Genomic DNA, 15,882 nt, shown 5'->3' on the forward strand with positions numbered 1-15,882 from the left:
GTTTCTGTGGACTCGTCTTGCCTCCAAAATGATTTCAGTAATTTATGGCGTTGGTCTGTATCTAAAAAAATACTTTTTTGCATACCAAAATGCTGCGTTATTTTGTATACGTGCTCCAAAAAACATCTTTACTTCCTCACAACATTAAAAATGTAACCAAATTAAATATAAAGTATTAGTTTTGAAGCGAATGTCACGTTTAAGTCCCATAATTACTCGTATTATTTATTTTTTTTATTTAACTTTTTGTACACAATGTTATTTGTACATTGGCGGGTTTATTTCTGAATTGTAATTTTTTCCAACCAACAAATATAATTAAAGTCTTATTTTTATAAATCAAGTTACAGAACATATGCAATAGGAAAAAAAAGATTCAAATTCTAAATATATATAAAAATACAAATAAACGTATTTCGTCGTCAACGGGAAAATACCTCTTATGTGGTCGATTTTACGAAAATGAGTTAAATATGACATTGCGTAGAGTTTCAACTGTTCTACCGATTGGAAAAACCTCCCATGCGTAGAGAATACTGTTACTTAATTCAAAACCTTTATTTGTATCTCTTATGTGGTCTTTGAAAAAAAATCGTTTTCAAATACCTCCCATGTATTCCATGTATACATAGGAGCTTTTGATTTAGCAAACTTCTATGAATATTAGCATAGTGCGCGTTTTGAAAAAAACACATAGGAGATGTTTCATTGTTTCTTCCTGCTCATTCCTGCCTTTAGCGCATTTTTTTGACAGTGTTGACAGATTGATTTACTCTCACCTAAAAACGTTTTAAAGCATATTTTTAGCATATTAGTGGTGCATTACAAACAACATAGAATACTATAGGAAAGAACTGATAATACTTTATGTAAGTACTATTATTTATTACGTAAATTATGAGGTTTTTTGTTTTCTTTACTACTCACATAGTATTGAGGTTATGTTGTTTAGTTTAAATAATGCGGAATATTATGCATTTAACTTTTCGGCAAGTTCATTCGAACCAAAGCTTTTAAAAATTGCTAATGCCTAATACTATTTGTTCAAAAACCAAATTTGATTGTGTAAACTTTTCTCAGATAATGACAAGTCGAGGAAGACGTATGATTGAAATGGTGAACGAGGAGAATAATAAAGCAACAAAAAATGCAACAGAAGTAGAAAATAATATTGGCGAGCATTCAACACTTCAGATGACATTATCATCTGAGGAATATTTTTCTTACATCCCGGATGAGTCCTTGAAGAAAATAATTTCAGAAGTATTACCATCCACCAATGATTACGAATCGCAGATTGCAAAGCGGACTGATGATGGTGTTTTTATCAATTTTATGAATATTGAAAATGAAATAGAAATTCAATTTTTGTATCAAGCAGAAGGGACCACAACTACAACTACAATTCAAGCAAGTTCTAATTTATCAGTAGATAAAACAGTGCACACTGAGGACCCTGTTATTAATCATGAAGTGGAGATTCAATTCTTAGACCAACAAGCAGGGATTGCAACTCGAGAAAGTTCTGATTTATTAATAGACAAAACATTGCGTGATAGAAAAGAAACTGGAAGACTTCTTCGAGCATCAGGAAGTCCATACGTGGGATATCGTAAAGTTAATCAAAAGGTGGTTAACGATTCGAAAAAACCAGCAAGACTTATGAAGAGTCGCTGTGGGCATAATTTGTTAGTAAAAAAAACTCAGAGGTCTTTCATGTGTGCCCAGATAACTGACTGCATTCGTCAAGGTCTGTTTAAACAATTTTGGGAATTAAAGACTTGGGCTGAAAAAAAGGTGTTTATCAGAGGATTTGTGCACACACGATCTATAAGAAAAAGACGAAATAAAAATGTGATTGAATCTAAAGTTTCACAAAAAGAACGAGGCCATGATATTTTATTACCAAAAGATGGGGGTGAAATGGTAAAGGTCTGTAGGAGGTTTTTATTGAATACCTTGTGCTTGGGAGAAGATACGTTCAAAAGATGGAATAAAAAAGAAAATATTATTGAACATGATTCAGCTGAACATAATACAACTGCACAATTACCGCCAAGAAAAAAAAGGAAAATTGAGACTTCCCAATCTGTAAATAATTGGCTAGATTTATTACCTAAGGTTCCTAGTCATTATTGCAGCCCTTGCTTATAAAACCCTTGCTAGTGCCCTCAGTGATGTTGCTGTCAAAAAGAATTTGACCATAGAGCAACTTTACCTGACTAAGGGACATACAATAATGGAAGTAGATAGTGTCCATGCTACATTGGAGCACTTGTTTATCCCTCCAATAAACACGCCCTCAGATTACATCGCAATGATGCGAGCAGCGAGGCCTGAAAAGCCCTACACTGTGAAAGTAGCGAGCTATGATTTCTTTTTAAATTACGAGGGTAAAGAAACTAATTTTAAATCAATCAGACCTGGAAACCAAATAGGGGATTCAACAGTGGCTGAGTTGTGTAAACTAAAATACACCCCAGATGGAAATGTATTTTATAAAACTAAATTTACCGACGAATGGGCAATACTACCTCAGCGGCGTACTATTGAACATAATGTGCCATTGAACAACATTAAACCCCTCTATGATCAGCCCATTCCTATAACAGATTATAAGTTTAAAGACTTACAATCCCTTAAAAGCGCAGTAGAAAAAGACAGTCATTCATTTTACGATAGCCTTCCTCACAAGCCAGACTCGAGAGTTAAACATAAAATTAAATCTGTAAACGAGGCTCCTCAAGTCATAGGTGAAAAAAGGAGTTCAGGAAAGGTTAAAAAAAATGTTATTAAGAACACTAAAAAAGGGAGTTCATGTAAGGACAAAAAATCAACAAAAAAATAGGTTAAAGTACTAAGTTGATAACTTCTTACATACCTGCAAAGATTTATTATTAAAATTATTAATTATAAAGGGCAGGCAGCTACAAGCTGACATAAAATGATTGTATTTTAACAATATTATTTTTATTTTGTTTTATTTACTTTAGTTTTTGTATGTACTTTTTTCTGAATAAATATTTTGATTTGATTTTTGAATTTTGAATTTTTAACTGGCAATTCAAGTATCCTATGTGGCTGATTGTTCATTTTGTACATCTCTTAACATCTGAAAAAATGCTCCCATGTATAGTTAAAAACCTCCTATGTGTCATTTCATGTCCAAAAAAACCTACCATGTGTTTAAAATCACAAAAAATGTTATTTGTACTTCAAATAAAAAGGTTTTTTTTCGTGAAAATACATTCTGACATTTAAAGTTAAAAAGCGTATTTTTGGTGTTTTATAAAACAATTCGTAGCTCTCAGAAATCAGTTTTTAGTTGCTCCTGAACAATTACGTTTTTGACACACGGGAGGTATTTTCCCGTTGACGACGATTTGTTTATAAATTACCTTAAATCAAAACTATTACTCAAGGGAAAAGGGAAAAAAAGGAAAGAGGAAAAAGAAAAGGAGGAGAGATTAAGCAAGAGAAAGGAGGTGTTCCTTCGGATGTGATTTAAATAGAGATAATGTAGTAACATCTTTGGTGGTGGGTGGGAGATGGTTCCACAGTCGAGTCGCATGGACACTATATAAGTTAGAGAAGAAAGAGGAATTGAGGATGGGTATTAAGAGAGTGCCTTAAGGATAAGAATGAAGAGGTTAACCATGAACTGATAAGCGTTGAAATTTTTCACGCATGTATAAAGGAGCGTTAGGACTATGAAGTACATTATTACTAGATTTAGGGAACGCGCATTTGGGGTCGCAGGCCCTATGGCATAGAATGCTCTCCCAGCAGAGGTGCGAGGCTGTGAAAATGAAGTGATGTTTCGAAAAAAACTTGAAACCCACTTGTTCTCTAAATCATTTAAATAAATCCGTAGCATGTGACAACAAAATATTTTTTTTAAATAAAAAACAAATTTAAAAGCTTCAATTGAATTTATTTAACAATAGAATCACTATGTAAAGCGCCCTTGAGGTATTATATTACGAAAATGGCGCTATGTAAGTTATCCATAATAATAATAATAATAATAATTGAACAGAAGGGAGAGGGAGTGATAGTCTCTCCGCTGTCTAATTTTGAGCCATTTCAGTTGCCTACGATAATCAGAAATGTGGTCAGATTTCCTGAGACCAAAAATGTACCTTATGCATGTATTATGAAGTCGTTCAAGTTTATCGAGTTGCTCACAGCTTAAATTAGTCATGAAAACATCAGCGTAATCTATAATGGGTAGAAGTAATGCTTGTACAAGGGTGCATTTAGTATTAATGGTGTCTTAATTAATGATTATTATATTAGTATTAATTAATGATATTACTAGTGTCGTAGAAAAATTTTGTAAGATGCTTGGGTTCGTACTTTGAAACTCTAGATATTTCAACAATACAACTGCCATTCGCCCATTTTACGATACACTAGTCCGCAGCAAACAAGAATACTATTCCATAAGTTAGAAGTCTTTTGAATCAAACCACATTCTTGAAGTAGACATGGTTTGAAAGCGATTTTTGCGATACTTATATCTTCATCATCATTCCCTTTCCACATCGAATAGTGCATAAGTTACTGCATTGGTACACCAATCGCAGTATATCTTAATCATTTTTATAACATAAAGGTAAGGTAATCAGCCTTACGCTTCAGGTACCAGTCCAGGGAAGATGAAATATTCTAGTGTAAAAACACATTTTCAAATAAATATTTTTCAACCATGTCGGGAATCGAACCCGAGACCCCTTGTGTGGTAGGCAAACGCGCTGACCACTACACCGCGAGACCGAATAAGAAAAAAAAATATTTTTTTTGCAGGGATGCTGGATTATAGAACATAATAAATAAATATTTTTTGATTATTTTTAAAATACGAAAGGCTAACTAAGAAAAATATTTCATCAATGTGAAAATTTTCAACGAGATGCTTGGGTTGTTGGGTGTTTGATTTTTTTGTATCTCGAAACTCCCCTTAATAGTCAAATCTTCCGATACTACATGTAGAGTGAACTGGCACACAGTATGCGATTCAACCAATCTAGGTGGACAAAGATCGAAATCAGACTTGTAGGATTTTTAAAAACTCGAACTGACAGAATAAAGATGTGTCAATGAATAAAACATAACTTTGTTGATTCTAATTAATTTATTTTGATTAAAAAAATGTTTTTTCATCAGTACGACTTTCACTCAGAGTAAGTTCTCTTTTGTGGCCCCAAAAATCTATGTCCTGGATAAACATGTTAAGTTCTCCAAAACGAAAGCCATTTTTAAAAGAAGTGTACGAGTTTGGATTTTGTCTAAAGGAAGGGACCATTACAGGAGACTGCTGCGAGATATTGCATAGATTTATATGTAGTTCTATTAAGCGTGTTGTCCAGATGTTTATTGAAATTTATATATATTTTTTTTTATTTTTTTATTTTCATTTGATTTAATAGCATAATTATACATTTTTACAATTTAAAAAAAAAAAAAAAATTCACTTGTTATATTTTTACTAAAACTAAAATCCCACCAAGCCACTTTTTGTAGTGTAATAATTTTTATTTGCAGTATTCTTTAATAATATGCATGCTTCCACTTTCTATTATGCTGTATCCCAACTCAACATAGGGCTCTTGGTCTCATGGAATAAGAGATTTCTTATTTGTTTTTTGTAATACGTATTTTTATATGAATAAATAAAATTTAAACATCTTTGGCCGCTTTTCTTTAGTATTTCCTACAAAAAGAAATGTAAGGATCATAAAGCATTCATACGTGTTAAATTAAACCATAAATATAGCCATCAACATGATAAGTTTTTGACGTGTGACCCAATCTGACTATTACAATTTATTTGTTGCCGGCATCTCAAACCTCTTCGGACATAACTTTTCCTAATTGTATTACAAAACATCTAATCATTTCTGCTTCATGCACTAAGATCTTATACAACGCAGTTGATATGTTATTTCTTTGGTAAAAATTAAGATATGAGGTCACGGGATAAGGTAACAAAAAGTTGTTTTTTTTTATTTATCGCAAATAATTGTAAGAAATAATTATACCCTCAACATTTTTCTGTGATGGGATGATATGTAGACTTTTTATGCCTTTAATCAGCTTGACTATATACTTTAGGACTATCCAAATTAAAATTATACAATATTTGTTGTTTTTAAAATTGTGTTTTTTTTATAGTATTGTTAAATTTTCACAAATATTTTGATGAGTTAAAACACCTCTTCACCCCTTCTTGTAAAATTTATTAATATAAAGTACTTTAACATTACATGAAACACAGATTTAACGTTTAGGGTCGGCCCAAGCAGGTAGCCGGTTACATGGATCCGAAACGTTAATTGAACGTAGTTATACAGAAAGCAGCCCGTCCACAATTTTGAAAAAATGAGATATATTGATGTTATCGGGTGCAGTAAGGTCAATTATATGTTCTGTTTAATACAGCCAGACCGCTTCCACATAAAAAAGGTATAAAATCACCTTCTGAAAATAGTGTCGATTACAAAAATTGAATTTTTCTATTTGCAGAAAACACCTACAGCTCTAGAAAAATCTTGCGGTTCTTTAAAAATCATTAAAACTGATCAAGTACATAATTTGATTCTTGTTTGTCATATACAAAAAACTTATGTTTTCATTGTTTATCATTTGTTAAAGTCAAAAATATTCTAACTGTTGTGTACATTTGTATATTCACTCTTTTCACAAAAGTGTTATTATCTCAGTTTCACTTTTCTATGGCTGGCTGCCATCTGCATAAATGCGTTCAATTTTACTCATTGTTTTTAAGGGGGCCATGTCGCAAAAAAAATGTTTGAAATGCATTACCGGTTGAGAACAATATTTAAGGGCATAGTAAAATTTAGTCAAATCAATGTTTTAAAATTATGGTTCACAACTTTTGTCTCTCTGAATTAGTCGAATCGTATGCTGTGCGGCAGGTCAATAGCCGCCCAACATCGTACCCTAGAATCACTTTCTCCCAGTCAATGAACCTCATTGGCAATGACCGAAGGCGACCACATTTTCGCGAGTTATATGGCGTAGTGCCTCTCCAATCGAAATTTACGTCTGGGATGCTCCGCGTCAAATCTACGCTGAAAAAATTATAAAAATGCGTGCATTGCAGAATTATCAAAAAAATTTCAAAAACACAGAACTGTAAATGCACTATCTTGGATTCAAACTAAAGATATGAACTCTTTTTTTCTATGATTTATTTTGTTGCCCTTTAATAATAAGGAATATTTTTGTGTTTTTTTTAAATATTTTTTATTTCCTTTTTTAATTAGTATAAAAAAAATACATACCATCTTTTACAGAATATTTATTTTTTTCTTTCTTATGTTACACAAAAATATTATAACTGTCCATTATTTATTAGAAGAGCAAAAATTTATTAACATTTTCTAGTATACCCATCAACAGGCCATGCCGATGTAGGATTTTTTTGTTAGCTATGTTTACAATTAATATTTATTTCATTGCTATGCAATTATGCTTTTTTTAATACTCTGTTTTATCACTTACGTTTATTGTAAAAAAACAAAAAAAAAATAATAAAAAAATTACGGCGATGACCAAAAATACATGCTTATGTGGTATCCTATTAATATATCTGATAGTGATTCTGTTTGGGTGACCTTCATAACGCAATGTATCGAAGGTAATAGTAGTAATTCTGAGTCACAGGAGTCACATGTACCTTGCTCCCAAAATTAACAACACTCTACCTGTTGATTTAAAATTGAATACAAATAAACAGAGATTTAATTTATTTGTTAGAAATGGCTTCTGCATTCGGGTTTTGAAAACTGCCTTGAGATGATCACTTTAGAAAAACAGTTGTCTATTCGAACTCGGAATTATTATTACATGTCTGATATTTATGTTTTATGTTTTTATCAATACAGTGTTATTCATTATATTATATCATATTTATCATGTACTAGAACCTAAAATAAAAATAATGTAAATGAATGCCTTGACACGGGTTATGCCCAGTAAAGTGTTTATATATAAAAAAATAAAATATTATGTTTTTTGTGAAATAAATTAATTATAAAAATAAATACTGTTGGTATTATTAAAAGTTAGTTGAAGAGTGAAAACTGTATATAGGTTTTTTTAAGAGGGTCCTAACAAGTCCAACCACTAAAGATTAACTAAGTAATTAAGCCGTGTTTGGAATGCAAGAATCTAGCTCTTTGTTGTGTGTCTAATCATTTAGTGATTTAAATAATGTTAGTGAATATGGCTTGGCCTTCATTTGCCTTTGATAACCTAATCCCAAGTTGGCTCTTCTTTAAAACTGCGGGCTCACGTCATCCTAGAAGGCCGTCGATGACGATCTTTCGACTTTATTCGAGAGAACTCCGGGGCGCTTAATTGACCGGGGAAGGTGAGAGTGCTGGCTGGTGATAGGGTCTCTTGAAGACAGCTGGTGATGTCCACATGCTCCGTTTAGGAGTGAATGTGGAACAAAAGACATATTTAAGCATATCACCACTTACTGAATTTTTATGTCTACCGGTTTCGGCTGTATTCAGTGAAAGTTAGGGAGCCGGGATTGACATGGAAGGAGGTGAAAATGCTGGCAATTCAATCTTCTGGAGGCGTCTGGTAATGACTACGTGCATATAAGCGGATATAGAAAACAAGAAACAAAAGCAATGTTTACAATGTCACCAAGTACGTTTTGTGTAAATTGAATATGCCGATCGATTTCAGAACATTGCTGTCCCTTTATCAAAGTTCGAAAAACCTAAATAATATTATTGTTTGGTAAGCCAAAACTTACACCAAATTACATGTCCCTTAAATATACATCTGATATCATGAGTTCAGAGTTTCACTACAACTACTTCCCAGAAAATAAATAACGGGTGGGTATCACACTCCCTGTTCCCAGGCAGATGAAGAGCACAGTTCTGTATGTGAAATAGAACCAGAAGTTTGGTTGCGTATTTTCATCTCGATGACTGCTCTTAGGTAAGGGTAAAAAAAGTCTGCCTGATTCAATTAAATTAAATTCATTTATTCAAATATAACATACACATTAGAAACACACATTAAATACGTACATATTATAAAAAAGAAAAAATACATGAAAGAGATTCATGTCAAAGAAGTAGGAGAATCCTGCTCCGGAAAACACCTTCGGATACATGGAACAGATCAATATCCAGAGCGATGCTGTTCAGCATAGCGGTAGCTCTTCCAACAGGCATAACCATCGGCTGATGTAGTGTTGATGTGTTCGTCTGCTATTCATGAGATCTTGGGTTTGATTCCGGACAAAGTGGACAAGAAACATTGATTTTAGGGGTTTTTTAAACGGCAGTATTACATTATTTCTGGACTGGCATCTTTTTTTTAAATATTTATTTATACAAACACATATTAAGCGAAAAAATTATAATGTATCCATAATCCTTTGAAGGTCAAGAGCTCTGGTTGAGTTGGGATACAGCATAATGAAAAGTGTTAGTATGCATAATAATTAAATAGAAACAAAAATTAGAATTATTACATAAACATATATTTCAATGAACATCTGGACAACACACTTAATAGTATACAAATCTATACAATATCTCGCAGCAGTCACCTGAATGGTCTCATCTTTTAGACAAAATCTAAACTTGTACACTTCTCCTGAAAATGGCTTTCGTTTTGGAGAACTTAATATATTCACCCAGGGCATTGAATACTTTTGAGGCCACAAAAGATAAATTTATCTGTGAAAAATTCGTGCGTGATTTTAGTATTGAATGATTCAAATTACAGAAAAACCTCGAAGAAACATTTTGCTGGGATCTATGAGACAAATCAATTTACATTTATGTAATAAATAATCAAACTTTGCCATGCTAAACAATTAATCCATACACTCTTAAAATCTATAATGGCACAATCTAGTTGGAAATGGCAAGTGTGTCATCACAACAACGCTTGCTTCTTGAATGCCTGCCTTTACTGTAGGAACACAACGATAGTACCGTTTTATGAGATTTTGTTCACTGTTCTGAGAATCCTTGGCAGAGGGGAAAAGAACCCGATGTTGGTTTTATAATTTTTCACAGCAAAGACGGGATTGGTACGCAAGTTACGGTGGGGTACATTAAGGTTTATCAATGCAGTTCCCCACGCTCTGCTGCGTGCGGAAACGGAGATGTGATAAATATACTTAAATATTTTAAGTTAAATGTTGTAAAAAAAGTCTCAAAAATTGTCTCAGAAATCCCCTTAGCTTTGCTAAACGCTGCGTAAAATAAAATACGTAGCAGCGTTGAGAGGATCATTACCGCACTTCTTCAACAGGTAAAATCACTAAAATGTTTTTCCCAACGCTGGCTGATGCAGCAAACTTCCGTCGTCATCACCAAAGTACTTTCTAAACGACTCATTTTTTTACCGGACGCGAAGCCATGAAAAGTTACATATATAAATTTTAATTAAGGAATGATGACTTTTGTCCATGCGATGATATTTCTTCACAGAGCATCGATCATCTGTTATTTCAGTGCCCGTTTTTCAATTTACAACGCCATAATCTTAAAGCAGAATGCAGGAACGATGGAGTATCCTTCAGATATCCACACTGTCGTTAAAGTAGTTATTTATTGTGTATGTAGACGATTGGTAGAATTCCATATTTAATTTGGTAATGTATCCAAAATAAAATAAGTTTATTGGATTATAATTCTACTTTATTTTTTATAAATATACAAAGGGTATATTGTGACCCGTTTTCGTCTTGTTAGGTTAGGTTAGGTTAGGTTAGGTTAGGTTAGGTTAACTATTTTTTAAAGTTTCTCTTCTCGTTTGTTTGAAAATGTCCTAACATGACAAAACGCGTCACAATATACCCTTTGTATATTTTACAAAAAATAAAGTCGAATTATAATCCAATAAACTTGTTTTATTTTGGATACATTACCAAATCAAGTGAAAATAGTTATCACGCGCTATTGTTTTTAAATTTTGAAACACTGGTAATTGGACTCATAAAGGTAATAAACCAAAATCACTGATCAAACATCCCATTTCCAAGACAAACAAAAACGATTTTTTTCAAGTACCTTAGCCTAACATGACACATAAAGCTACTTAATACAGGGGTCTAAATAGTTAAATTAATAAAAATTAAATTTAATTTTCGATAAAAGGAAGATTGTTGATTAATGAAAACCTGCAGGCTTTACACGGTGTACACCATACTATTGAATGAATCAACGATGTGTAATGTACGGCCGCGTGCCGTTGAAAGTTTCCTACAAACCCGCGGTATTTCGTCATCTCTCAAGTTCTTGGTCAATACACGTCTGGCGTAGATTTCTTTTGAGTAACATCCGGATCCGGATATGACCGGTTTCGGGCAACGCTCGGTCAAAGGCGGCATTTAAAGTCGTTAAATAAATCAGTTTTTATGTTTAATTTTTACTTTCTTTCGGTGTTGTAACGAAGTTAAGAAAACCAATCTTCAGACTAGTGGAATGACCTGAGGAAAGACGCGTTCTAATATAAATGATTATAGCAGAAGATAAATTGATTATCGTCGTCGTAATTTCTTTATCCACATTCAGTAGTGCATACGGCGCTGTATTAGAGCTGAAACTGTTGAAATTGCAGCATTAATAAAACATGTAAAAAAAAATTAATTAAAAATAATAAAATTTAACCAAGAATGTCATACTTATGGAACAAGAAGTAAAAAAAAGATAAGATTACCAATGAGGAGAAAAATAGAATCTCAAAACTCACTGTACAAGGGATTAAAGCTGCACAATTAGTTACCTGAAGAAATAAAGGAAATAGAAAAATCTAAATATTTAAAATCAATTTTAAAAAAATATGTTATTGAGAAATTTTGATAAAAAAATTGTAATATCAATAAAAGTTTATATTAGTTCTTAAGATATTATGAACACACTTAATAACGCATAAATAAATAAATAAAAGTTATTTTAGTTTTAGTAAACACTTGTTTATTTATGCCCATCAAAATAAAACTTTTTCAGTGTACAATACAAAATTTAAAGATACAGATCACACAAACATCAATCGGTCAGATTTAAATTTACACTAAAAATGCATTATGTAACTAAGTAGACATTATAATAATTAATATGTACAACTCCCTTCCCCTCCTTATCCTCTCTTCATGCATCCTTGTCCTAATCAATCCCACCCAATGTACAATAGCTTACTGTTCTTAAAAAAAAAAAACTCGGATTTTCGAAAAATATTTACGAGTACATGAAAATAACATTTTTATATGTATTTATTTAATATGTAATATATTTTCTTTACTAACTCTGTATACTTTGTGGAAATCTGTTATGAGTTCTCAGTTTATACACTTTATCTGTTTGTTTACTTTAAATATGTATGTAAAACTGTTGATTTCCCAAATAAAATAAAATAAAACATTTATATTTACCTAATTTGATGTTATTTTTAAAAATTTATTATTTATTTTATAATTCATTTATGTTTTGTTTTTTGTACTGAATTTATTTTTTCTACTTGGCTCTGCATTGTTACACCAATCGCAGCGTTTCTTGATAATTTTTCGTAACATGAATGTGAGATGATCAGTTTTACGCTTTAGGAACCAGTCCAGGGACTATGAAATATTCTAGTTTGAAAACACCCTTTTAAATAAATATTTCAAATCAACCATATTGAACGAGACCTTTTGTATGGTAGGCTAACGCGCTAACTATTACACCACGAGGCCGACACTTTAGTTTACATCATACAAAATTGACTACCTTAGTTCACATCATACAAAATCTATCCATGTTAATTTAATTTTGCTGTTTAAAATAACTTAGTAAGTACTTATTATTTATAGTGCTAAAGACTTGATGACTGCTCTCAGAAGAAATCGTGATTAAAGAAAATGAGCGGAGATATCTTAGCTTCGTAGTGTAGAGGTTGGCGCATTTCCTTACCATGCTTGAAGTCACGGAATCGATTCCCGGGAAGGTCAACATGAAATTTTGATTAAAAATGTGATTCTTCTCTGAAATATTTTATGTTTCTAAACTGGCGTTGAAGCGTAAAGCCTAACCTTACCTTACCTCGCCTCATTTTTATGTAATAGATAAACAATAAATGCTGCATTTGCTCTACCAATGTAGTGTTCATTACACCACTGGATCTGGGTAGGAAATAACATTGATTGCTCAACTTTAACCGAAAGTTAAAGTCAGTTATTTGACATACACCTTATATAATTATGTCCGTTTTCTTTTTCAAAATACAAAGAACAAAAGGACACTTTAAAAAAATTACTGAAAATAAATCAAAAATAATTTTTCTTTCATTATTTTATAACAAATTAGTCAATATTCCAAGGCATCTTCACTGAACACTGCGCAAATATCGTGATCACCTTTGGCCCTTTTTTACCTATATTAAACGCAAGCATAAAGAGGTGTAAATAATGCTCTCATTAGTCTATTGACATTCTATTTTTGAGCCTTGAAATAAAAAAAATCTTAATCTTAAATATTCATTCATATATTTATTTATTAAAAAAAAAAATATTTGCGTTCTTATGACTGACCCAAATATTTAATTTTGAGGGCTATTTTCAACGAGTTGTATATAATTTACTATTAGAAAATGGGAATCAAGTTGGGGTAGAATGGAATTCAAACCACGGACCTTTGATCCGTGAGCCCAAGAAACTAGCCCCAGGACCACAACCCGACTCAATATATGTATTAATAAGTGTTTTCTAGTCAGTTTATATATTTTCGTCTGGTCTTTCTATTATATTGTAAATGATTATCATGTATCAACATGTGCTTGGAACGGGGTGTGTACCCTTGTTAGCAGAGCAAAGTGTACTAAAAAATGTTTTCATTAAAATAAATTTTAAAAATTAATATCAGTACCTATCTTTTATAAAAAAATTAAAATAATAATGTAACCCGCAGACAAGCTTTGGGTTTGCGGAAACAAAAAAAACAAGTATGTATGCTATATTATTTTAAAAATTAGTTAATATTTTCTCATTTTTAAACTTGGAAGAAAACCGGGCCCAACTTATGTTATCACCTAATATGAAGAGATTTTCCTCTAATTAGAATTATTTAAGACCAAAAACACTTACGACTTTCACTCGGAGAATTTTTTCTTTTGCGGCCCCAAGAGTGTCCAATGTCCTGGGTAAAGAATATCTTAGTGGCTCAAAATTAATAAACTTCAGCTTAATGTTGGAAAAACAAAATACATGGAGTTAGGAAGGAAAAAGCCAAACCCAAGGATGAATGTACTTATTGATAATGAAACCATAGAAAAGGTTCATGAAATGAAATATTTGGGAATAATACTTGATTCAAAATTGACATTAAATGCAAATTTTGAACACGTTAATAAAAAAATATCGAAAAAAATATTTTTCCTCAGTAGATTGAGAAATAAATTAAATAAAGATACTGCAGAACTAATTTACAAAACAATCATTCCTCCACATATAGATTACTGCTCAACAATATTATTTTTAGCAAACGAAGGAAATTTAAATAAACTAGAAATTTTACAAAATAAAGCGATGAGAATAGTTCTTAAGAAAAATAAATATAGCGATGTAAAAAAAATGAGAGATGAACTAAAATGGTTATCTGTAAGAAGGAGACTTCAATTTAATATGTTGATATTTATACATAATTTTTTTCACGATAAATTACCAAAATACTTTAAGGATAAAGTTGTCTTAAACAAAAATTGTCATGAATATGCAACTAGAAAAAATGATAAAATAAGACTACCATTATTGAAAAGAGCTGAGTCGCAAAATTGTTTGATGTATAAGGGTTTAAAAATGTATGATGAGATGCCTGAATGTATGAAGAATGAAAAGTGTAAAAATAAATGTATAAGTTACTGTAAGGAAATGTAAATATATATAGATGATGTAAATGTACATAGCAGTTTATATTAGTTTAAATATAAGCTAACTTAAGAAATAAATAAAAAATAAAAAATAAAATAATAAAATAAGTTCTGCAAAACGAAAGCCATTTTCAGAAGTGTACAAGATTGGATTTTGTCTATGCTAAGAGACCATTGCAGGAGACTGCTGCGAGACATTTCATATCTTTATAAACTATGAAGCGTGTTGTCAAGATGTTTATTAAAATTTACGTTTATGTACCTACAATAATAATTTTGATTTGTAGTATTCTTTAATAAAATGCTTGCTTCCACTTTCTGTTTGTTGTATCCCAACGCAACACAGGGCTCTTGACCTCATGGAGTTAGGGATACGTTTTTAATTTTTTTTTATATGTTTCATTATGTAAATTGACAGAATTTTTTTTTTTTTATTAAACTTAAACTCAACTTGTTCTGATGTAGTTGGCGCTTGAACGATTTTACAATAAATTCTTAATTTTTTGACTATTTCTGATAAAGGCGCATTTTCGTTTTTGCGTTGATTGAATGACATACTATTTTACATTAAAAAGCATCGTTTACAAGTAAATTTTAAATTTTTAAATGAACGAACATAATTTATCATCGCTAATTTCTCCGCAAACTGCATATTTATGACGCTTCTACATACTAAAGAGGCAAGTTAAAACGCAACACACATTTGTGTATTTCATTGTAAGTGGCCAGTTTTAGTCACTTTCTGTTTTGCAAAGATCACTCTCTACTTTACCGACTGACAACTGACGTTTTTTGCATATCATTTACATAATTATAATTATTATTGCGTTGCAAAATTCTAAATGCATAAATAACTGACCGACACGCTGTTTTTTGCTGCAAAATATTCGTGTGCAAAAAAGCATATTTTGGAAAAATGACAGCGTTTTTTAAAAATATTTTTTAAATTTATTTTATTTTTATTTTATT

General features: G+C 31.5%; 1 protein-coding gene across 1 annotated transcript; it reads left to right on the forward strand.

Annotated features, from left to right (window-relative positions):
• Positions 1 to 489: 489 nt before the first annotated feature.
• LOC148282970 (uncharacterized) lies at positions 490 to 3,380 on the forward strand. Its single transcript, XM_088224232.1, has 2 exons — positions 490 to 869; positions 1,081 to 3,380. The coding sequence occupies exon 2, from the start codon at positions 1,084 to 1,086 to the stop codon at positions 2,152 to 2,154; it is 1,071 nt and encodes a 356-aa protein (XP_088080358.1). The 5' UTR covers positions 490 to 869; positions 1,081 to 1,083; the 3' UTR covers positions 2,155 to 3,380.
• The last annotated feature ends 12,502 nt before the right edge of the window (positions 3,381 to 15,882 follow it).

This window comes from Micrasema longulum, unplaced genomic scaffold (genome assembly GCF_059751315.1).
Source record: "Micrasema longulum isolate JH-2025_06_02 unplaced genomic scaffold, ASM5975131v1 h1tg000274l, whole genome shotgun sequence".
In the NCBI taxonomy this organism is placed as follows: Eukaryota; Metazoa; Arthropoda; class Insecta; order Trichoptera; family Brachycentridae; genus Micrasema; species Micrasema longulum.

Coding starts and splice junctions, on each gene's coding strand:
- LOC148282970 (XM_088224232.1), top strand. CDS start 1,084: ATGACAAGTCGAGGAAGACGTATGATTGAAATGGTGAACGAGGAGAAT.